Source organism: Eleginops maclovinus, chromosome 13 (genome assembly GCF_036324505.1).
Source record: "Eleginops maclovinus isolate JMC-PN-2008 ecotype Puerto Natales chromosome 13, JC_Emac_rtc_rv5, whole genome shotgun sequence".
Lineage (NCBI taxonomy): Eukaryota > Metazoa > Chordata > Actinopteri > Perciformes > Eleginopidae > Eleginops > Eleginops maclovinus.
In genome coordinates, this window is record NC_086361.1 from 22797198 (window position 1) to 22820257 (window position 23060).

Here is a 23060-nt window from a genome sequence, read left to right on the forward strand (position 1 = left end):
CATTTTGATCAGTTTCAGAGTCGGTGACTGTAATGTCGGAGTTACAAACACAGAGGAGGATGCAAACAAACAAAACGAGCCGGGTCTTTGTGATCCGACATCGCCGCGGTGAACTTCCTGCTCCAGCTCCTCCTCACTTCCCACATTAACAGTCTGAAAAAAAAGATCATTTTGAATATCACAAAAACATTAGCGGCTTCTGTTCCTACATTTGTTTGTCGGCGGCTCGTTTGATCACATACAGCGAGTCTGCTAATTGCAGCTCTCTCTTTGATCTGCTGCTCTCCCCTCCACTCTTATATTCCATTAAGGTAGTCCAAACAAATTGTTAGCATAATGGTTCTGCATCAATTAGCGTCATATTTAATCCGCCGTCCTCCGGCCCAGACTGCAGACGGCTGATGCAATTTACCTTCTTTACCATAAAGGTGTCCTCAGTCCAAACTTCAATGAGTCAGAGCAGCTTTATTCTAACACTGTGCAGAGCTGCAGCAGACAGTGGAGGAGATTTAAAGATGAACTTTGAGTTTTGATTTAAGTAGAACAATTGGAAGAAATGCACTTAAAGCAAATGTAGTTTTTGCAGTCCAATACATGTTATTTTTGCACTAGATGAAATGTGATAATGCACTCAAAAACTCAATACCCCAAAATCAACTTGGTTATTTCTCTAGTATAAATGTAAGTAATGGAATAGATGAATTATTAAAACTGGACTAGAATAAATAAAATGAATGCCATGGGGGCATATTGTAATTATTACAACATAACACATGTAATAAATGTACAATAATAAGTATTGCATGTAAATACATTTAGGTATGTATATATAATGATTTAAGATGAATGTAGTCATTGCACTGGAATACATTTAACTGTTGCACTGGAATAGATTTAACTATTGCACTAGAATAAATGTTATTGATGCACAACATGAATAACGGTTAGGGTAACTGATGCAAAAGAATACTTGTAACTATTTTTAATATCATAAATGTTATTAATTCACTACAATAAAAGCAATTACCGTAGTATGAAACATTTTATTAATGCACTTAAATATATTTCATTTTCCTCTGGAATTAGTGTGATTATCGCACGTCAATAAATGCGATGATTCCTCTAGAATAAAAGTTATAGAGTGATCTCTGAACATTACTGAGTCACTTCTTCAAACTGCTGGAAACTAAAAAAACTTCTGGTCTTTTATAAAAGAAGATATTACACTTATACCAAAGTTAAGATGAGTTATAATATGCAGCTTCAGGCAGTCGTAGACGGCTACTGTACATCTAATTTCATATTCCTTCCTCCTCCTCCTAAATGAAACATGTCAAACCCACTTCTCTGTGAAGGAGCCGGAGCAGGCGACAGTTTACGTAATAATTAGTTTATATTCTGCCACAGAGCTGCATATATTGTGGCACCTGGATCTGCTCGTTGCATGTGTTGTCTCCTGATTTGAGCCCGTGTGCCTGCAGCGCTAACACATTAGCATGGCGCGAGATGAGGGGCTGTCAGAGCCTCGTACAACAACCCAGGAGGCATGTGTCACCGGCCTCAGCCGCCAAAACACCATTGTTACCGTTGACATTCATCACGCATTTATTATCTCGGCCTCCCATGTAGCTAATTTCAACCCTGCTTTGTCTTCCTGTCTGCCTCTCAGCCTGCCGCACAGTTTTAATCACTGGAAAATACTTCAGGTGTTTGTGTGAGGTTGCTCCTTTCCAGAGATCGGAAGTAGACATGTAACCGTGTTCCCTTTCAGTTGCATGCAGTGAAATAAAGATGCTATCGGGTTACTGGCTCATTTAATAAACAGAGTTTAACACAGTCGCAGGACTACAATGTGACGTACGTTATGCAATGTTATCTATTAATCTGAAACACCGTGTTGTAAACCATACTATAGTGTGAGTGGTGCAGGAATGAGTCCTAAAACCCTAAAATGAGTCAGTGTTTTAGCACTTCCTGTCCCCTGTTCTGGAGGTCAATGGTTTTCTGAATGTTGTTAGCCTGAAATAAGGTCTGTGGTGAAAGCAAGCAGAAGAGATTGTGATAGAGATTACTTCCTGCAATAACCTGAAATCCAATGGAGAAATCCCTTTGCCTCTCGAGGAGGGAGAAGGGAGATGCTCAGGTCTGGGTGGCCTAAAAAAAATATGTCATTTGCTATCTTTTTGACATTTCTAAACCCTCATTCCTGTGTGCCAGCGGAGGAACAGCGTGGTGATGGACACGTCCTTCCTGTCTCGACTCAGCCACAAGAGGCTGATGGCCACTTTCCATGTGGAGGCTCAGCGAGGCGAGCAGGATCTCTACCGCTGCATCACGCTGTCCCCCCGGGGGGCCGCCGTATCCAACTTTGGAGAGCTCATCGTCAGAGGTGAGATCTCATTACTCAGAGATGTGTTTAGTGCTGAGTCAGTTAGTGGAATGTTTGATGATTTTGTTATTGTCAATTAAGATTTCTTTAATTGGTTGATTTGATTTTTTTAAATAAGTTCTCAAAAGATCCTTGGATTGAGTCATAAATTAGTAAAACACAGTAGACATCAAGTCAAACCAAAAACATGAAAAAGTTGAATTGATTGATTGAAAGGATCATCACTGGAAAGTCAATTAATAAATTAGCAAGCAAACACATAGCTACTTCCTGCATTACTTTACACACCCCTGAGTTTATTTCACATAAGTGCCTGCATGAGAGTTTAGTCAAAGTTGGGTCTTGCTTCACTTCTCCTTTGAGTTAACTAAAAAGCATTCAAAATGTCTCTTGTCTCATTTTCTAATTAATGACATCATAAAATGCTCTGTTTGCAGTCCTAGTCGTGCTGTAATGCATCGGTAAATCTCCACAAACGCACTCACACACGCACATTTCCTCCCATAATCCATTATCAGAGGAGCTGAATTGATGTTCTCTGGGCTGATAAGGGTCATATTATCCATCAAGACTGTTCTTATTTTATGTGCGGAGAGGACAGAATTAGTTATGCAATTATTCATGCAAATAAGCTCTTATTCGCCGTCATTAGACTGAAAATTAAGAATTTACAACATTTAAGATTCCCCCCCCCCCTCTCTTTCAGAGTCCTGATGTGATTAAAGGGTCTTTATGACTCAGTGCTCTAACAGAGCAGAAATAATGTTATTGAAACTGAAAATCAATGAAGAATCCTTGACTTCTCCTTTGCCGCCATGACTCGGCACTTTTCTGCTGGAAAAGTTTGACTCTCACATCTGTGTTTTCAAGGACGGGTTTTCATTTGTATTTTGCTATGGTTTCATGGTGATTTCTCTCAGGCTACAACACGCGTGATAGAAGATAGTAGTACTCAGATCTCTTACTTAAGTTAAAGTAGTAAAAACACTGTGTAATGAAACTGTGTTACAGGCTCTCTGCTCCCTCTCACCCTCAAACCAAAATGCAGATTTTCCCCGTAAAATGTTAAAGTGATGCCAGAGAACAATCTCTCTGTGGGTCAGAAAGAAGAGTCCAGAGATATGGAGATGGGGTCAGATGTCTGGTCAGACGGCAGAGACAGCTTACGGAGAATAAATAGGGGATGGATGTCCGGTGGGTCTGCCGGGGGACGAGTGGCAGGCAGCAGGCTGACACTGAGACTGAGATTTCTGATCCTTTTCTTTTACAACTTTGTTGTTTGAGGTGCAATATATGACTCAGCAGCTTCAAGACGTGAAGACACTATTATTTTCAGCTTCGATCTGATGCAGGATTTTCACCTGAAAGTGGGCGGGGCTTAATTTAGAGCAGAGGTGACGTTATGCTATATTTTACTAGAAAAACCCCTGAGTAAATATTGCATTAGATCGAAGAACAAAAGTATTAGCACTGACTGGTGGAAAGGTACTTGAAACCCACCATTTGGCCCAGTACCGGCAACATAATGATAACACTCTTTCCCTCGCAGTGCCCCCCACACCGATAGCCCCTCCCCAGCTCCTGAGGGCCGGCCCCACCTACCTGATCATCCAGCTCAACACCAACTCCATCGTGGGGGACGGGCCCGTCATCCGGAGGGAGATCCAGTACCGGGCCAGCCAGTCCACCTGGACGGAGACTCACGGTGTGGGATCGCTAACGTATAAGATCTGGCACCTTGAGCCGGACACAGAGTACCGGATCAGTGTCCTGCTCACCAGGCCCGGGGAGGGGGGCACAGGAGCTCCAGGGCCCCCCCTCACCAGCAGGACCAAGTGTGCAGGTGAGTCGTTTGAGCCCGGAACAAAACACAGCATAGCTTCAATCAGATTATTCTGGCACAAAGTCTTCCTACTTGCATGTTCAAGGTCTTTAGAGGTCAAGGTCTTAGAGGTCAATGATTACTTTCCATTATCTTCACAGCTGTTCTTGCTTTTAGGTTTCCAGAACATGCCACAGTTTATCTTATCACACTCTTTAGGAATGCCAGTAGAGCATTAGCTTGAATATTAGCATGCTAACACACACTAACTAAATAGCAGATGCGCTGAGCTTAGCATTGGCATGTTAGCATTAGCAAGTACAGCTGCACACAGCTGCTACAGGAGGCAGGTTGTACATCTTATTTGTCTTGTAAATGCAAAAGGTTTTAAGTGTTCATCTTCAATTTGATACTGATTTTCAGAACAGCAATCCTAGCTTAGACGCAGTGATAGTAAAAGGAATGAAAATGGTTAAAAATGCATTAAAAGAGCAAGCGAAAGTAATGGAAGTGGTCCTGATAAACTTACACTCCTTCTGAAACAGAACTCAGATGATATTTTCAGGCCTAAATAGAAAGAGTAATTGGACCTGTTACGTTCCATGAGTTGCTATGACAGCGGTGTACAGCATGCTGCAAACCCTCGAAGCATCAGTACAAAACAACAAAGGAACACCATCTGGTTGCTCCTGCGGTTCACAGATATAGAAAGCAGTGTTTTTCTTTCTCCCAGAGTGTCTTCCTGCTCTGAGATATACTCAGAGTTCTGAGCTGCAGCTGGAAGCCTCATAAAACTGTTTTGACGCATCACTTAACAACTTGTAGTCTGCCTGCAGCCACGCAGAACAAACGGTGTGTTGTTTCTGCAGCGTGGAAGGAGCCCGATGCTTTGTATTCATCCTACTTACCCCTTAATGAAAACACGTATTATGGAGGGGGGGGGGGGGGAACAACAGATCATTTGTGAAGCATCATGTCCAGCAGTGGCTCAGTCAGTAGGGGCTTGGACTGGGAATCGTAGGGTCGCCGGTTCAAGTCCTCGAACAGACTTGAAATATGGAAAGTGGACTGCTACTTGGAGAGGTGCCAGTTCACCTCCTAGGCCCTGCTGTGGTGCCCTTGAGCAAGGCACCGGACACCTCCAATCCCCCCTCCCCACTGCTCCTAGTACTAGGATGGGTTAAATGCAGAGGACACATTTCACTGTGTGTGCTCTGCTGTGTGCATGTGTGTGACTAATAAAGAGGGTTTCATCCTCCGATTCTATCTATCTATATTTGATGCACCATGACCTGCAGAAATGAAAGAGCTAAACTACTAAACATTAGAGATAAAGATAAACATTTATTAGATTTACTTTTTTGATCCCAAATTTGATTTATCTGTTCATAAATCTTTATTTGCAAATTCTAAAACACTTATTTTTTTCTCTCCTGAGATTTTTAACCTTCACCTTTCCCGAGATTTAGTTTAAAAATGATCATCACACCTTCCAATAGTTCATGGTATTTATTTTAGTGCTGATAATAAAGTGACGGGCATCTTACATATTTAACCAACAACCCCTCCTGTAATGTATCATTTATTTTCTAAAGTGATAACGGCAAAGATAATCACACAAATGGGCTGCAGAAGTAAAATTATCTCGTGAATTCTGTAGTTCTGAAGGTTGTCTGTCATGCTCGCAGAGGACACAATCCTCTCACCACCTCTCATGAGAGTTTGAGCCGCCCTGCTGCTCATCCGGGTGAAAAAGACACCCTGCTGCTCTGTCGGGTTGACGGCATGACGGCCTGTCACCTGCCACACTCCCTGCTCCCGTCTTCCTGTCGCCCACCTCCTGTTCAATCCCATCGCTCACACACCTCAGGTTTCATCCCAGAGGCGGCGTGACACAAACCTCTGGATGGATTTGTCTTCCCGATGTGTCACACAGAGCTATGTCTCTTAGCACAGTGACTCTTCTTTTTGGACGGCTCTTTGAGTGTGACATTTCAGACTCACTGGTGCAGAGGATTGCAATCCTGTGGGTCATTGTCGCAGGGGTCCGGCCACACAAAGGTTCACACACTAAACGAATGATGTGCATCCTTTTCCCTCCTCCCGGTGTTTAGGGTTTTTGGATTGAGGGTTCTTTCACTTCATATTGCCCTATGTTAGAGTGGTAGAACCTGGTTTTCATAACCTGGTCGATACTTTTCTTTTTATTGATTATCTCAGATTGTATAGAAGTCTATGAGAAAATGAGCCTATTTTATTTTTCCTTAAGCTGATTTTTCTCCAGGCCTTAATATGCTTAGTAAATATTGTGTATACTTTTGCAAGTCCAATGCCATGAACACCTTCGAGGACACTGTAAGATGCGCTCTCTCCTTTCTAACAATCCCTTATGTTGAGAAAAAAGACGCACACTAAACACAAAGGGTCAGTCAATGTCCCTTTAGTGTTTACAAGTTGCATTTTTCTCACTTGACTCCTTGTTACCTTAAGTATTCTCTCTCCTGCAGGTTAGATATCCGGCACTTCTTGTTGTTGACATGTAAACAGCCCTATGATAGACACATATAGCAATAGGCACTTCAGAAAATATCGAAAGTTAAATCCCTTTTCTGCAAGGCCAATCTTATGCTGCTCTTTGAAAACCATTACAGGATCATTTGTTTGGTAGATTAAACTGTCACGAAGCTACTGGAACATCAACATGATTTAGAGGTTAAATTCCAAGAAATTGATACCTACAGAAAGATTCATTGGAAAGTATGCATGTCAGTCGGTCCAAACCCCGAGTGGTTCCAGTGGTAAGTACCAGGGTGTGCACTGATAGTCCATCATCATCCAAACACAGCTTGCGGCAGGAAGGACCAGCAGCTCACTGAGGCAGCTGTTAAAGATGAGGAGCATGAGATGAAATGTGCTCACCCATAGGGACTCTCACTCATTCATCTTCCTCTGTTACTCCCATCATCTCTCTCGTCCCGGTCTCTCTCCTGCCTCTGGCTAATCTGTCTGATTAGGCTAATCAAGCTGAATGTCAGTTTGGGGTTTAGGACCGGTCGAGGACTGGCGGGTGGAGGAGGAAGGACAGAGTCTGCTGTAATGATGAGTAATGGTGTCCTCAGCAGAGGCCTGGTTACAGTGGGATTAGACTGCCATACAGAGCTGGAATTGTTTAAAAAATGACAGGATGGGCATGATACAATTTCATGAGTGATGGATACTATTCCACGAGAAAGTTTTGGCCGGGGTCTTAGAAACAGATTACTTTACATTTGTATGATTTCTAAAAGCAAGCAGTAGGAGACTCTTTTGGTTGTGAGAATAAGCTTCTCTTGGTTTATTACCTCAGATTGTATAGAAGTCTACGAGAAAATGATGCCTACTTCTCTCTTGGTTTATTACCTCAGATTGTAGAGAAGTCTACGAGAAAATGATGCCTACTTCTCACTCGATTTTGACATCAGTAAACATTTCTGATGAAGTGCTTTGTTTTAAAATGGCTAGCGACTCTTCTACATTCCAAAAGGTCCGATTTATGTTATGAAGTGCTTTATTTCAAATGACCAGCAGGAGGCAACTTTTGTCGTTGCAAAATGAAAGTACATAGAGACTATGAGAAAATGACCCCACTTTCCTGTTGATCTATCACTTCAGTAAACCTTTTCTGGTTAGTTTATGGTCTCATACGTTAGTGAAAAGTGTTTTTGTTATGTTTAATGTAGTAATGATGGTTCCACTTAGACTAACATAGAAAATAAAGTGGAGTATGTCTTAGTGTGTTGCTACCGTGGTTTTTATACCTGACAGCTTAAGCTCTATCCCAGTAAGTTTTCAGTTTATGAAGGTCGATTGTTTATCAATTAGTACATTTCAGGCACCTACAGATGTCTTACTACCATTTGGCTTCACTTAGCTCCACCTTCTTTTGCAACTTCTGGCTCTAAGAAAACAAAGAGGGCCCCTGCCTAAATAACACACTTAAAGTTTTAAAACCATGATACTCAAAACAGGTTTCACTTCGTGTACACAGTCATTGTTTTTAGTTTGTGTCTCAAATTTCAAACACAAATCAGCCAAAGTGTTTCATCCTTTTCGGGACAGAGCAAACATCTCCAGATTAGCAAGGACTCCAAAGGACATTGCCTTCCCCGTCTTGTCCCCGTCCCCTCAGAGCTCATGTCTCCTCCGTGACTTTGCTTAATTAATTTACACAGCAGCTTCTGATCTATGTTGAGTGAAGCAGCCACTCCGGCAGCTCATGCGCCGCCCGTCCAAACGCTGAAAGCATCGCCCTCCTCATCGGGTTTATTTGACGTCTCAGCACTGCACTTGAATATCCAGGCCGGGCTGCAGGACAGAAATAACCCCCAGTGTTCTTGTCCATTTTGCATGACAGGGACAGTCGCAATCACAGCTCTCACACATGACAGCAGTAATTAGGCCTGAGTCTCTGCCAAGGCCGTGCACTGCTCTTCCACACTCAGATGGGAATGTAGGAATGTTTGGCTGTATGCTGTTTCCTAAGGCAGTTGTATTTTTTCATAGATTCACCTCTCTGTAACCTCCTGGTTTAAGTTGTAAAGGAAGCTGCAACTGTTCCTGTCTCAGTTTCCCATCAGTGTTTCTCTTTAAAGCTGCACTTGGAGAAAGTTTTAGTTTTTAAAAAAGCATCAATAACACAAACAGAAATCAGCTTCTCATCCCCTCGAACTTAAAACAAACGTATTATAGTTTCCCATAATGTATTGTCTTTAATTTCACATCCAGTGGCAAAAGAAATGGCCGAACATCTGCCTCTCTAGTCACCTCCTCTTGGGAGATACCACGCGTCTTCAAATGAATGCTAATGAATGCAGCTGCCTGCTAATAGGTTCCCCATAAAATCTTTAACATGACAAATGCTTTTACAGCTTGTTCCTCTGTCCCCAAGTGGCAGGTTAATGTTGCTATTAAAAAGATGATCTTGTGTTATAATGTTACGCATGGACTTTAAATAACGATGTGGGTTTTGAAGTTTATTCTTGACCTTGGGATAGTCAAGTTAAAGAGCTCCTACTAGATTGTCTTGCTCCTTTCTGTTGTATCTCCCAGTCTTCAAATGGAACATGCATAAACAAATACAAAACCTTTAAAATGCTAAATGTGTTCAGTTTTTCTTGGATTATTCCTTAGATTCGCTTCACATTGTAGAGAATTAAAGAAACGTTCATATTTAATGTGACAGGTAATATAGGAATACATGCGTTTATAAGATATATGGGTTATCATGGGGTATCTTCTCTGGAATATCGGTTAATATGTCCTCACCGTTTGCAGTTTATTGATATATTTCTTCTCCCTGTTCCCTCACAGAGCCGATGCGTGCCTTGCGGGGTCTGACGGCTGCAGAGATCCAGCCCCGGCAGCTGGCCCTGCAGTGGGAGCCGCTGGGCTACAACCTCACCCGCTGCCACACCTACACCCTGTCGCTGTGCTACCGCTACTCCATGCCCACAGGGGGCAGCGGGGGCAACAACGCCACGGTCAGAGAGTGCCTGTCTGTGGAGCGCAACACGTCCCACTTCACCCTCAGAGACCTGCCGCCGTTCCGCTCCGTCCACGTCCGGCTGGCGCTCGCCAACCCAGAGGGCAAGAAGGAGAGCCGGGAGGTCACCTTCCAGACGGAGGAGGACAGTGAGTGGAGGCTTTCATTCTGAAAAGATAAGGCATGCTACACACTGCCACATAGTGACACAGGAATGAGTCCTAAAACCTGGAAATGAGTCATCTATTTACAAGCATCACATCCAACATTAGCCGCCTTTAGCTTAGCGGTGGAGACGTGAAGTCATGTGACCGTGCTGTAGTTCCTTTATAGCCCAACATTAGCCGCCTTTAGCTTAGCGGTGGAGACGTGAAGTCATGTGACCGTGCTGTAGTTCCTTTATAGCCCAACATTAGCCTCCTTTAGCTTAGCGGTGGTGACGTGAAGTCATGTGACCGTGCTGTAGTTCCTTTATAGCCCAACATTAGCCACCTTTAGCTTAGCGGTGGTGAGGTGAAGTCATGTGACCGTGCTGTAGTTCCTTTATAGCCCAACATTAGCCACCTTTAGCTTAGCGGTGGAGACGTGAAGTCATGTGACTGTGCTGTAGTTCCTTTATAGCCCAACATTAGCCTCCTTTAGCTTAGCGGTGGTGACGTGAAGTCATGTGACCGTGCTGTAGTTCCTTTATAGCCCAACATTAGCCACCTTTAGCTTAGCGGTGGTGACGTGAAGTCATGTGACTGTGCTGTAGTTCCTTTATAGCCCAACATTAGCCGCCTTTAGCTTGAGTAAAACAGTATGAGAAGTAACTGAATAAATCTGATAAAATATGCTTGTATAAGAATTTAAAGAGGGGAAGAGAACAGGAATATGGATAAAAGATTATGCCAGGTTCACAGTATTTGTTTGCATGAGATGCTTTAATGAATGCACCGAAGCTCTGTTGTCAACTCCCTGAATTTCTTGTTTTCAGTGCATGCTCACATAATTATTGTGCACTGCTTAACACAAATCCATGCCTTTAGTCATCCAGTAGCAGCATAAAATAAACAAATATTGACTTGCAAAATAAGCTGGATCAGCGTAACTAAACGGGAGACCGGCCTTTTTAAATGGAGACCAGTGGAACATTAATCAGCTTGCGCTGTGGCCGGCAGCAAAATGGTGAAATGAATTTGCTTATCTTCTCTATTAATATTTCCCCGTGTACATCAGCAGATTAGTCATATTTTAATGCAAATTCCCAGAGAGTGGAAGCGCAGAAGGTCAAAGACGTATTGTTCTGGAGAATAAGCAACACTTTTCCATGTAATTGAGGGAGATCTCGACCCCGCGGATGAAATGAGAAACATTTTCCGTTGCATCTTCAATATGCATTTCTGCTCTTAGATATAGTTTTACATCCAATTGCAGATGAAGGATTCAAAACACCTGGAAGACTTCATTATCTATACCTACACACTGCTGTTTTGTAGGAAGAATATTTTCATTACTTGCAGAATATTCACTTTATGCTTCTCCGGCTCTAGGGCTCCTCCACATTGCCGTATAATGTCTCAGCACTTCAGGTTAAAGCTTACTTTGCATAGCTTTATCAACCTTTACCTGTCAAACAAACAGGATTTCCAGCTTTTTAAACAAACTGTTATTAAGTTATTATTGTTTCAGGCCAGAAACAACCATTTCAATCACCTATACGTGTTAACATTAACGAACGAAGGTGTCATCACACAGCTATCCAATTAGAGCAGATTGGGCTCTGGTTTCAGACAGAGGGTGTGAAAATCTCATGTGAACAAACCTGCAAGTTAGATAAATGTTCTTGGAAGGGAGACATATATGATCTTTAAAATTAGGATCCAAAACGTCTGTTTTATCCACTTGTTGGTCAGGAATTTTCACCACTTTAGGCCGTTGCAGTCATGTGATATGGAGAATCACTGCCTCAAAATGTAGTTGTAAAGTCGCGTTAAAAATAGTATCCCTTTGTGACTACATAATCAGGCCTCTTTAACCAAAAACTCATATTATTGAAAGGTAGTTGTGCTAATTATGAGTCACTCTGTTTTATTCATCATGTTTTTCTGATCTTTAATTTCTGTATCTGCCTGAACATCTTTTCACATTATTTATGACTCATTCAAAAACACCTGCCTGTTTTTATTTTAGAAAATAAATCTGGTCTTCAACTGTGCTTCCACTTACTGCATAAATCAGACCACACACAGCTCTCTCAGCTTGGGCTTAATTCTCATTTTCTGTCGTGTTAATGCTGGAAGCCTATTATCACTAAGTGTTACCGCCGGGGCCCCGGAGCCAACAATCCTCTGAGAAGCCATCATTTATCCTCAGAGTTTTTTAGTAAACTCTGCAGCAACTTGGCACCAAAATAAAAAAAGTGTTCTTTTAAGGAGATGCATCTCATTAAGCCTAAAAGATGCAGAGAGCTGCTGAGCCGGTTCACAGGTTGGATCACTGCGCTGTTTCCCTGTCAGTGCGGTGCTAAAGAAGAAAAATGGACTGTCATGCTGCAGGACGCGGTGCTCTGTTATCAGACTGTAGGAGCCAGAATCTCAATTCATCCCGAGGGTTAGAGCACCGTTTCCGTTCACCGCCTCCATCCTTTCTCCTCCTCCTCGTTGGCCTGGTGCCTTTTCGCTCTGTCAAAGGTGTTTTTACCCCCCCGGTGTGCCCCCGGTGAGAGTCCATTAACTCGGACAAAGTGATTGTTTCTGAGGTTTGTTTTCTCTTTCAGTTCCTGGAGGCATCGCTCCAGAGTCGCTGACCTTCACCCCGCTCGATGACATGATCTTCCTCAAGTGGGAGGAGCCTATAGAGCCCAACGGCCTCATCACGCAGTACGAGGTAGGACGTTTGGATACGTGTTTTGTTGCGTTTGCACTTTATTGCAGGGACTTTGCATTTCAAGTGATCCGCTTCGTCCCTTGATACAGCACATCCATCCTCCCAACCTTTCTTTTCAACAACAGTGAAAAAAGATCATTTTAAAATGTTGTTATTTTACCAAAATAATACAATTTAAGAAGTAGTTTAAAATGTTCCTTTTGCTATTCAACCAAATGAACAAAATAACGGAAATAATCAAGAGTTAAGGAAAATATTTGGGAAAAGGTAACAAAGATAAATACAAGATGAAATAGTTAATTGATAAACTGTTAGAAAATAAATTGAAGAAATAAAGTGTGTGAAAAATTGTCATAAAATAAATAAACATTTATATATATTTTACTTTTTAACTGAAGGAATAAAATGTGTGTTAATATTATTGGTTTATAATAATAACTATAACTAAATTAATTACATGAAATAAATGAACATTTTAGTATTTTTAATATTAAACTGAAGGAATAACAAATACATATCAGTAATGAAAACTCAGGAAATAAAAATAGTAAATGGGTCATGGAATAAATTGGTAGTTATGCAGGACCTCTGACCCAACCCAATTTAAATAGACTGTTTTTTTATCATCATTACCACCTTGTTAGGAAAAATAATCCAAAGCTTTTTCACATCACACACTCATCCTCTCCAGGTGTACAGATACTTTTATTCTTCGCTGCCTTTTATTTATGTTTTAACAATGACTCAAACCAAGGAAAACCCACTTGAAATACTCCCCCTTCCTCTATGATTTCCCCACGGCTTGTTTTATTCTGGTTCTCGCCCGACCGCTAGTAGCATAACACGAGCCACTTGAGACGAGTGGACCCACTTTCCACGGTTCACGGGATTTACTGTACACGTTCACATGGTAATGAAGCCGGGCTCAGACTCCAGGCTGTAATTACATGGGGGACAACCGCTCTAATTACTTATTTGCCTAAGAGAAGCCTCCACAAGGGGGCACCTTTAAATGTTTCTAATTAATTATTGATGGGCCCGTATAAACCGTGGACCTTTGTACTGTAGCGAGGGGCTTTGGAGCTATTCTGTGCTTACATGTGAGGTGAAAACCACTATGGCTTTAGAAAGACTAGTTTCCATTCACCAGCGGGAGAGAGGTGAGGAACGAGGTGAGGAATTCAGAAGGGGTGTCACTTCACTGTGCATGCAGATGAGCTTCAAATACTTCTGTCTGGTTGTGCAGGATTTCTGAGGTCTTATCAGTTTAAAAAGGTCAAAAATATCAGGGTGTTTCTTTTTTTGCAGACTCTACATACTGATATACACCTGAACATCAGCAGGAGAGGACTCTTTAAAGTAGAGACTCTACATACTGATATACACCTGAACATCAGCAGGAGAGGACTCTTTAAAGTAGAGACACTACATACTGATATACACCTGAACATCAGCAGGAGAGGACTCTTTAAAGTAGAGACTCTACATACTGATATACACCTGAACATCAGCAGGAGAGGACTCTTTAAAGTAGAGACACTACATACTGATATACACCTGAACATCAGCAGGAGAGGACTCTTTAAAGTAGAGACACTACATACTGATATACACCTGAACATCAGCAGGAGAGGACTCTTTAAAGTAGAGACACTACATACTGATATACACCTGAACATCAGCAGGAGAGGACTCTTTAAAGTAGAGACACTACATACTGATATACACCTGAACATCAGCAGGAGAGGACTCTTTAAAGTAGAGACTCTACATACTGATATACACCTGAACATCAGCAGGAGAGGACTCTTTAAAGTAGAGACTCTACATACTGATATACACCTGAACATCAGCAGGAGAGGACTCTTTAAAGTAGAGACACTACATACTGATATACACCTGAACATCAGCAGGAGAGGACTCTTTAAAGTAGAGACACTACATACTGATATACACCTGAACATCAGCAGGAGAGGACTCTTTAAAGTAGAGACACTACATACTGATATACACCTGAACATCAGCAGGAGAGGACTCTTTAAAGTAGAGACACTACATACTGATATACACCTGAACATCAGCAGGAGAGGACTCTTTAAAGTAGAGACACTACATACTGATATACACCTGAACATCAGCAGGAGAGGACTCTTTAAAGTAGAGACTCTACATACTGATATACACCTGAACACCAGCAGGAGAGGACTCTTTAAAGTAGAGACGCTACATACTGATATACACCTGAACACCAGCAGGAGAGGACTCTTTAAAGTAGTTATTTGCATACATTTGTCTGTTAGTGCAGTGTAATTTAATGCACCATCTGTACATCAGTTAGCTTCAGTGCTTAGCTAGCAGTGTTTCTGCTGCAGTGTGTGCCTGTGTGTTTTCAGCCTTTGGCTGATCTCAGAAAACAAAAATGACAAATGGGCAATTTTACAAGCAGCCCGGCTGATTCCCTCAGTTTTATGAATCTTGATTTACAGACTTGAACACATTCATCAAATTGCAAGAAAAAAGCAATAACATCAGCGTCTGCTCTTCATTCATACTTGTCATCTACGGTACTTTTTTACACCAGCTTTACTTTAAAACTTATCCAGAAACAGTGTAAAATCCTCCCGCAGTGCAAAAGAGCAACGATATGCCATAGAGTCTACCTGATTATCTGCAGCGTGAGATTTATTATATCAGCTCTGTGATCTCAGGATTAATTGGGAGGTGTGTCTCTGGAGAGAGCCTTTAAATTAAAAAGAAATCTAAATTAAATCTCTCAGGTAGTGTAAGTAATGAGCTATAGGCAGTGTGAGGTAGATCTACAGGCATGTACAGTGAGATTTATCTGACCTTTCTATGGTTTAATTGGAGATTACTCACTGTAATACGACCTATATGAACACAAAAGGTGAAAGCAGTAGCAGGAGTGTGAAGAAAACCCAATGTGGGTTTAATAATATAATAGTACAGTTTTTTGATCTAATTGTAAATATTTTTTGCAGAAATAGAAATAATTTTTGATATTTTGTCTACCGAACATATGCAATTTCCATTTTACTGACTGACTGAGTGTCTCTCTTCCTTTGATGTTGATGGTTGAATGATTAAGGTCGAATGATGCCGATTAAACAGCATCAAGTAAGGGAGAAGCTAACGTTAAGCTATGCCTCCAAAATGTTAATCGTAGGACTTGTGAAAGAGGTTTCAGAGACTGGCTTTTCATGCTTCCTTGAACCGTGGCTAAGACTATGGGATGTTGGTGCTTTAAATTTGAGGGAATTGGCCATGACAAGTCCTTCAAAGTCCTTATGAAGGTACGGGAACCCTGTCACAGATAAAGGGTTGGCACGGTCCTTCAGTAAGTTGTTTCTTTCCAATACATATATCATTTTAACCCTGTCTCGCCTTTTCCCCGTTTCCAGATCAGCTACCAGAGTATCGAGTCTTCAGACCCGGGTATCAACGTGCCGGGGCCTCGCCGTACGGTGTCCAAACTGCGTAACGAGACCTACCACATGTTCTCCGGTCTGCATCCCGGGACCACCTACCTGGTCTCGGTCCGAGCCCGCACCGCCAAGGGGTTCGGACAGACGGCGCTCACAGAGATCACCACCAACATCTCCGGTAAGTGTTGAACGCTGTATGCTGTGTGTAGTGGTGTGTGTGTGATTGGGAAAGTAAGATCATAGTACGGTGCTACGATACAATGCAGTTAGTTGGTTTTATTCGACGGCTTCGTTGAACACTCGATTCTGATTGGTCAATTTGAACATTGGGGGATCTGTTATTTCTCGATAACACACTTTGCCAAGGATGCTCTTCCATATCAATCTGCAGAAAGAGATGCATATAAACAAATAAACATTAAAGGGAACAGCAGACGAAGACAGGCGGTAGGTAAACACTAAATGGAACAGCAGAAGAAGACAGAGGAAGTACACATTAAAGGGAACAGCAGACGAAGACAGGCAGGAAGTACACACTAAAGGGAACAGCAGAAGAAGACAAACAGGAAGTAAACACTAAAGGGAACAGCAGACGAAGACAGACAGGAAGTACACACTAAAGGGAACAGCAGATGAAGACAGAGAGGAAGTACACACTAAAGGGAACAGCAGAAGAAGACAGAGAGGAAGTAAACACTAAAGGGAATAGCAGCAGAAGAAGGAGGACGGGAGGTTAACACTAAAGGGAACAACAGAAGAAGACAGACAATAAGGGAGCCGCAGAAGACAGACGGGAAGTAAACCCCACAGGGAACAGGAAAAGAAGACCGAGATACAGGAAGTCAACGCTAAAGGGAAGAACAGCAGAAGACAGACAGGAAGTAAACACTAAAGGGAACAGCAGAAGAAGACAGACAGGAAGTAAACACTAAAGGGAACACGGTATGCGCTCTGCAGAGTCAAAGAAACTGCTAGGTCACAGAAAACCTTGATCCGGGCTGCCGTCCTTTAATATCTTGCAAAAGGAAGGCAGACAAGTGTGTCTTAAATCACCCTCTCATGAATTGCGTAAAAATGATGTGGAGCCTACTCTTCCTGCTAAAAGTGTTTTAAGTATTTGCAGATAATGGCAAAGACGACTTCGTAACAACTCGTAATTTCCTCCTTTTGAAGAGCTTTTGATTAAATTGTGCATATATGTTTAAATTATACAAATGATCTTCATTTTGCCTCGGCCCAAACAGCTTTCAGACGCTCTTAGTTTGACGACATCACGAGCGCAGAACTTTGTCATGGGAAACAGCAAGTGCACATGTTGTTCGGGGTGAAAACCGAGTCTGTGTTTACCATTTAAAGGCGTCGCGGCGGCTCAGATATTAGACGAGTGAAAAAGGTTGCCGGTATGTATCTGGAGATTGGTCTTGGGGATGTGTCTGTGGGGAATGAGAGGCACTCTCATCTACAAATGGGTATCTGCGAGCTGTTCCACTAATTGTGTTTACTCAGATGAAACATCACATGCATTGTGATGTTCTCCCATAAGGAAAATACTTAGAGCAAGTTGGGTGTGCAGATGATTGTAGAAGCTATTTCAACCTTTTTGTGTTGTTGAAATTATTTTAACAACCTTCTTTATGTTAATCTGTCAAGAAGCTACACGCCCTGAGAGACACAGAATCCTAGTGATCTGTTTTCTGATGGAAACAGTGTTTTTGTTCTGTAAAACAAGTTTAAATGTTTTATTCAGTCAACCTTTGGTATGAGTTGAGCAATACTGAAACTTTCGAACGCTTCAAAGATATATTTCTGTCCAAAATTGTATTTAAAAAATGTGTTATTATTATTATTATTATTATCATAATTGTTCCCATTATTATTATTAATGTTATTATTATTATTATTATTATTATTAATGTTATTATTGTTATTATTATTTTTATTATAATTTGTTTTTATATAAACATGTTATTATTTTATTAATGTTGTTGTTATTATTATTATTTATTATTGTTATTTTTATTATATTTGTTTTTATATAAACATGTTATTATTTTATTGTTTTTATTATTGTTATTATTATTAATGTTATTATTATTATTGTTATTATTATTATTATTGTTGTTATTATTAATGTTATTTTTATTTATTATTTTTATTATATTTGTTTTTATATAAACATGTTATTATTTTATTAATGTGTATAAAAAGATCATTAAGCCTCTGGCCAGAATCTTGAATCCTTAATGAAGCTATGAGTTTTTCTTATCATAGTTGGATAAAATTTGAGTTTACATGTAAATAAAGTAATGCCTCCCACCCAGACTCCATAACCACCCTCTCTCCCAATGTTGCACGATTAGTCCTCTTCATGATGCATGTTGGGTTTAACCTCCTGTGTAATGCAGTGTGTACGAGTGTGTGTGTTTTCCAGCTTTTTACAACCAGATTTAACTCTGCATCAGAAACATTTCCAGCCTCTTTGTTCCTGCTTATCTGTTGTAGCCATTTGCTCCTCTACGTACCCCGGTTAATTCTCAGCGTGAGGTAAAAAGGAGACACTCAACTCGGTCGTCCCCAGAGCTCTGCTGAGGTTGTGCGGCTCTGAGATCCGTCCTAATTATATTATAAGGGCCTCTTGTTTTTCCTCTGTAGTCGGCTTCTGTTTTCTAGTCCTCATCAGTCAATGGCAGTGTGTGGGAGGCCTGCACACACTGCCGTACGCAGGGGAGAAGTGCGCGGGCAATGAATAAAGATAGCGCGCTACTTTTCCATGTAGAGGTGGAGAGGTTGTGGAAATAATATGCAGAAGTGTGGATACACGTTTTTAATCTCCAACATCAGAACCAGGTTTACATGATTTATTCTTCAGAACATTTACCTCTTTAATCTTTTGATTTTCCTCCTCAAAATGACAAATTCACTCTGTTTTTGCTTGCATTATTAACCCTCTACCCTCCTGCGTTAAGGCCCCAACAGCCCATTATAACAAACAACCTGAATGTATCTGAGTAATACAGTCACAGTATGTTTTTATAGTGCAATTCAGACAAAAACTGCAGCATGAAGAGCTAAAACAAACAAAAAGGGACATTTTAGTCAATTTACTCCTATTGAAAGTGTTGGATAATCATCTATAGAAAGCAACATCGCCGGGATATTTGTGTTAGTTGTTGAGGAAGCAGTATGCGAAATATGCTCAGCAGTGTGCCATGGGTCAAAGTAAGAAGCAAAAGGAATGGCTCACAGGATCATACATATTCATATATTTGATCCCTTTCAGCAAATGTTAAAAATGCAGTGTTTTTTTCCCACAGTATTTCAATGTTTTATTTCTCCCCTCAGCGCCGGTGTTTGACTATGAAGACATCCCCTCTCCACTGAGCGAGTCTGAGAGCACCATCACTGTGCTGCTGCGCCCGGCGCTGGCCAGAGGAGCTCCGGTCAGGTACATAACACGCTGCTCACTCCCACGCATCCATTCTCACACTCCGGTTTTATAGCTGCAGTCAAACACATATTTCTCCAGGCTTGTAAGAGATCAAGTGGAGCAGGAATAAAACAGAAATGATTTAACATTTTAGCACTTTCTGTTCCTTCGTCTCAAAGTTTTTTGAAGGTTGCTAATAAGTGTCTTTAGGTTAGCGGTGGTGACGTGAAGTCATGTGACCGTGCTGTAGTTCCTTTATAGCCCAACATTAGCCTCCTTTAGCTTAGCGGTGGTGACTTGAAGTCATGTGACCGTGCTGTAGTTCCTTTATAGCCCGACATTAGCCGCCTTTAGCTTAGCGGTGGTGACGTGAAGTCATGTGACCGTGCTGTAGTTCCTCTATAGTACAGCATTAGCCGCCTTTAGCTTAGCGGTGGTGACGTGAAGTCATGTGACCGTGCTGTAGTTCCTCTATAGTACAGCATTAGCCGCCTTTAGCTTAGCGGTGGAGACGTGAAGTCATGTGACCGTGCTGTAGTTCCTTTATAGCCCAACATTAGCCACCTTTAGCTTAGCGGTGGAGACGTGAAGTCATGTGACCGTGCTGTAGTTCCTTTATAGCCCAACATTAGCCTCCTTTAGCTTAGCGGTGGTGACGTGAAGTCATGTGACCGTGCTGTAGTTCCTTTATAGCCCAACATTAGCCGCCTTTAGCTTAGCGGTGGTGACGTGAAGTCATGTGACCGTGTGTTTCTTGCAATATTACCCAATTTTCCACTTTTTTTAAAGCATAAAGGCCTTCATAAATAAATATCAGACACAAATATTTAAGTAAAACTAGTAAAATATGTATTTTGAAGTTTTACATTTGTATTTGTATTCCTAAATTGAAATCTTTGTTTTTATAAATATCTTCATAAAATATTTTAATTATTATTTTCTCTTATTTCTCTTTATTTTTATGTATTGTAAAATTGATTTCCAGGATCAGTTAATTATTCATATTCGTTTGATAGAAAAAAGATGAATTTGTTTTTCTTGCTGTTATCAAGCCTTGGAGTCTCAGGCTAGAATATAACTTTAGCTTTGTTATGACACTAACCTCCACCCGGTGTTCCTACAGTGCGTACCAGGTGGTGGTGGTGGAGGAGGATGGGTCCCGGCAGGTGAGGCGGAGGGAGCTGGGCGGAGTCGACTGCTTCCCCACTCCGAACTCCCACAGCGAGGCGCAGGCTAAAGGCTCCCCGCACTACTTCACCGCTGAACTGGCCCCCAGCTCCCTGCCCGAGGCCACGCCCTTCACCGTGGGCGACAACCACACCTACAACGGCTTCTGGAACAGCCCGCTGGACCCCACCAAGAACTACCTCATCTTCTTCCAGGCCACCAGCAACTTCAGAGGGGTGAGACCTGGCCTTTGGTTTCAGCTGTGGATTTACTAACTTCCAACACAACTTAGTTTTGTGTCGAGGAAGTCTCCTCTACACTCCGCATAAACAAGGCGCTTGTTTTGTTTTTAGGAAGGGTTTTGGTTGACTGTGTCCCGAAAACAAACCTTAATGTCAATGTTATGCACAACAACAACAGCATATTCGTTGTGCTTATGAAAAGTCCCAGTCTCCTCCAACAATTCAAAATCTATAACATCTAAGCCATGAAAATACGTAACATAGTGCAAAATCAAATACCATTTTGCAAAAACATAATGGTGCAATAATAAAATACCATATATAGTTGAATAAAATACGTAACATGGCTAGTAGTCAGTAAAAAAAGGTTGTATAATTGGATTTATACAGGTATAAAATATGCAATATTAATGTATGTACACATAGTAAAGATAAATGTAGTTGTGAAATGAATTTATTAACTCTAAACGATGGATAAGTTGAATGTTTTTCAATGAAAAACCTTCAAAAAGAGCTGAAGTTGTTGAATTGAACAGCTTTCAGGAGATAATTACAATGTGTTTTTGTCTGCTTGTCAGGTTCCCTCGCATCCAAACTCTTTAAAGACGTTTTATTCTGCAGGGAAAATCAAACACTGCCTCCCAGGCTTAAAGAGATCTGAAAAGGATTTCTTGAGCAATTGGAAAAGTGACTGAAGCGTGAATAAGAAATGTGCTGGGCAGTGTGCAGAGAAGCAGAGAAACGTAATGCTGTTTAAATCATTAGGCCCATATGGAGCCTCGTGGGCTCCTGCCTGGCTGCATCTTCACATCTAAACATCACTACCTGATTCTGCAGCAGATGCAGAGTGCTGCAGAGTGGGTCTCCAGAACCAGGAAATCATGTGAACAACAAAAGGGAATCAGGGTTAGGAAAAACTGTAAATGTAGTCGTGAAAAACTAGAAAATAATGAGACATTTTGATTGTTCGCTTCCTTTATAATGATGCCGTTACTCTATGGGGCTTTTATTTTGAAAACAATCATCGTCTCGTGCTTCCGCAAAGGATTCAGTAACTCAATACTCACTAACTGTTTATAAAAAAAAAAATCCTCATCTTTAGTGCTGTGCAAGGAAACCTTTTGGGCTTTTATTTTGAAAACAATCATTGTCTCGTGCTTCCGCAAAGGATTCAGTAACTCAATACTCACTAACTGTTTTTAAAAAAAATCCTGTTCTTTAGTGTTGTGCAAGGAAACCTTTTGGGCTTTTATTTTGAAAAATGCGCCGCCTTAGGTGCTTCCTCTAAGGATAAAGTAACGGTTTGGGGCTTTTATTTTGAAAAATGTTCCTCTTGCTGAATTTTCTGCAAGGATTAAGTAACTATATCAAGCTTTTATTTTGAAAAAAACATGCCTTTTTACAAGCCCTATCCTGAGCTTCCTGTGAGGATACAGCTACTCTATATAGGGCTTTTATTTTGAAAAGCAGGCTTCTTTCTGAGCTTGATACAAGGTGTTTCCACAGGAGCAAGAAGAGACAATAAGAAGCTTCATAACTGTGTATTATATATTATGATTTATTACTTCTTCTTATTTCTTCCTCAAAGAATAGTCATAACAACTGGAAGTGATTTCCATAAATAATATGCATAATTTAGCAGACAGCTCGTGGTTTTCCTCAGATTTAAAGAGTAAAGTAATGTTTTGGTTACTCAGAACTCGCTCACCTATTCCATATACCAGCTCTATTCACCCAGCAGCCAACACAACAAACTCAATATAACAATTCATGGTAATTCTCCTCTTTGTCCTGCAAACACTTTCATGTCTCAATCTATTTTTTCTCCCCAACAATAGTTGTGTTTTCAGCCGCTGAGGGAGAAAGAAAGATAATATGATTGTGAAAATTACACGGGATAAATGAGCTGTACGGCGCTCACTGTGGACCGACGGGCTGCCTTTGAATTGAAGCAGTAATTGCTTTTGCCAGATTTTCCTTCAGTGGGGGCCGGTCTCTATTGAAACACACACACAGGGCACACACACACAATTATCAACGTCTACATTACTGCTATTTATGCGATTGAAATTAAAACATGTTTACAGCCCTCTGTGGTGTTGTCACTATTAACTGGGATCACCTGTCACTCATCCCAGTCTTTGAGTCACTTAATATTGATCTGTTTTAGCTCCAGATTGA

General features: G+C 41.2%; 1 protein-coding gene across 1 annotated transcript in view; it reads left to right on the top strand.

Moving 5' to 3' along the window:
- ptprua (protein tyrosine phosphatase receptor type Ua) overlaps window positions 1–23060 on the top strand; it is a 187213-nt gene that overhangs the window by 119155 nt on the left and 44998 nt on the right. Inside the window, 7 exon segments of the mRNA XM_063899996.1 lie at window positions 2218–2389; window positions 3939–4232; window positions 9561–9881; window positions 12491–12600; window positions 16020–16221; window positions 19386–19488; window positions 20594–20873. Of these exon segments, the coding sequence (XP_063756066.1) occupies window positions 2218–2389; window positions 3939–4232; window positions 9561–9881; window positions 12491–12600; window positions 16020–16221; window positions 19386–19488; window positions 20594–20873 (1482 nt within the window).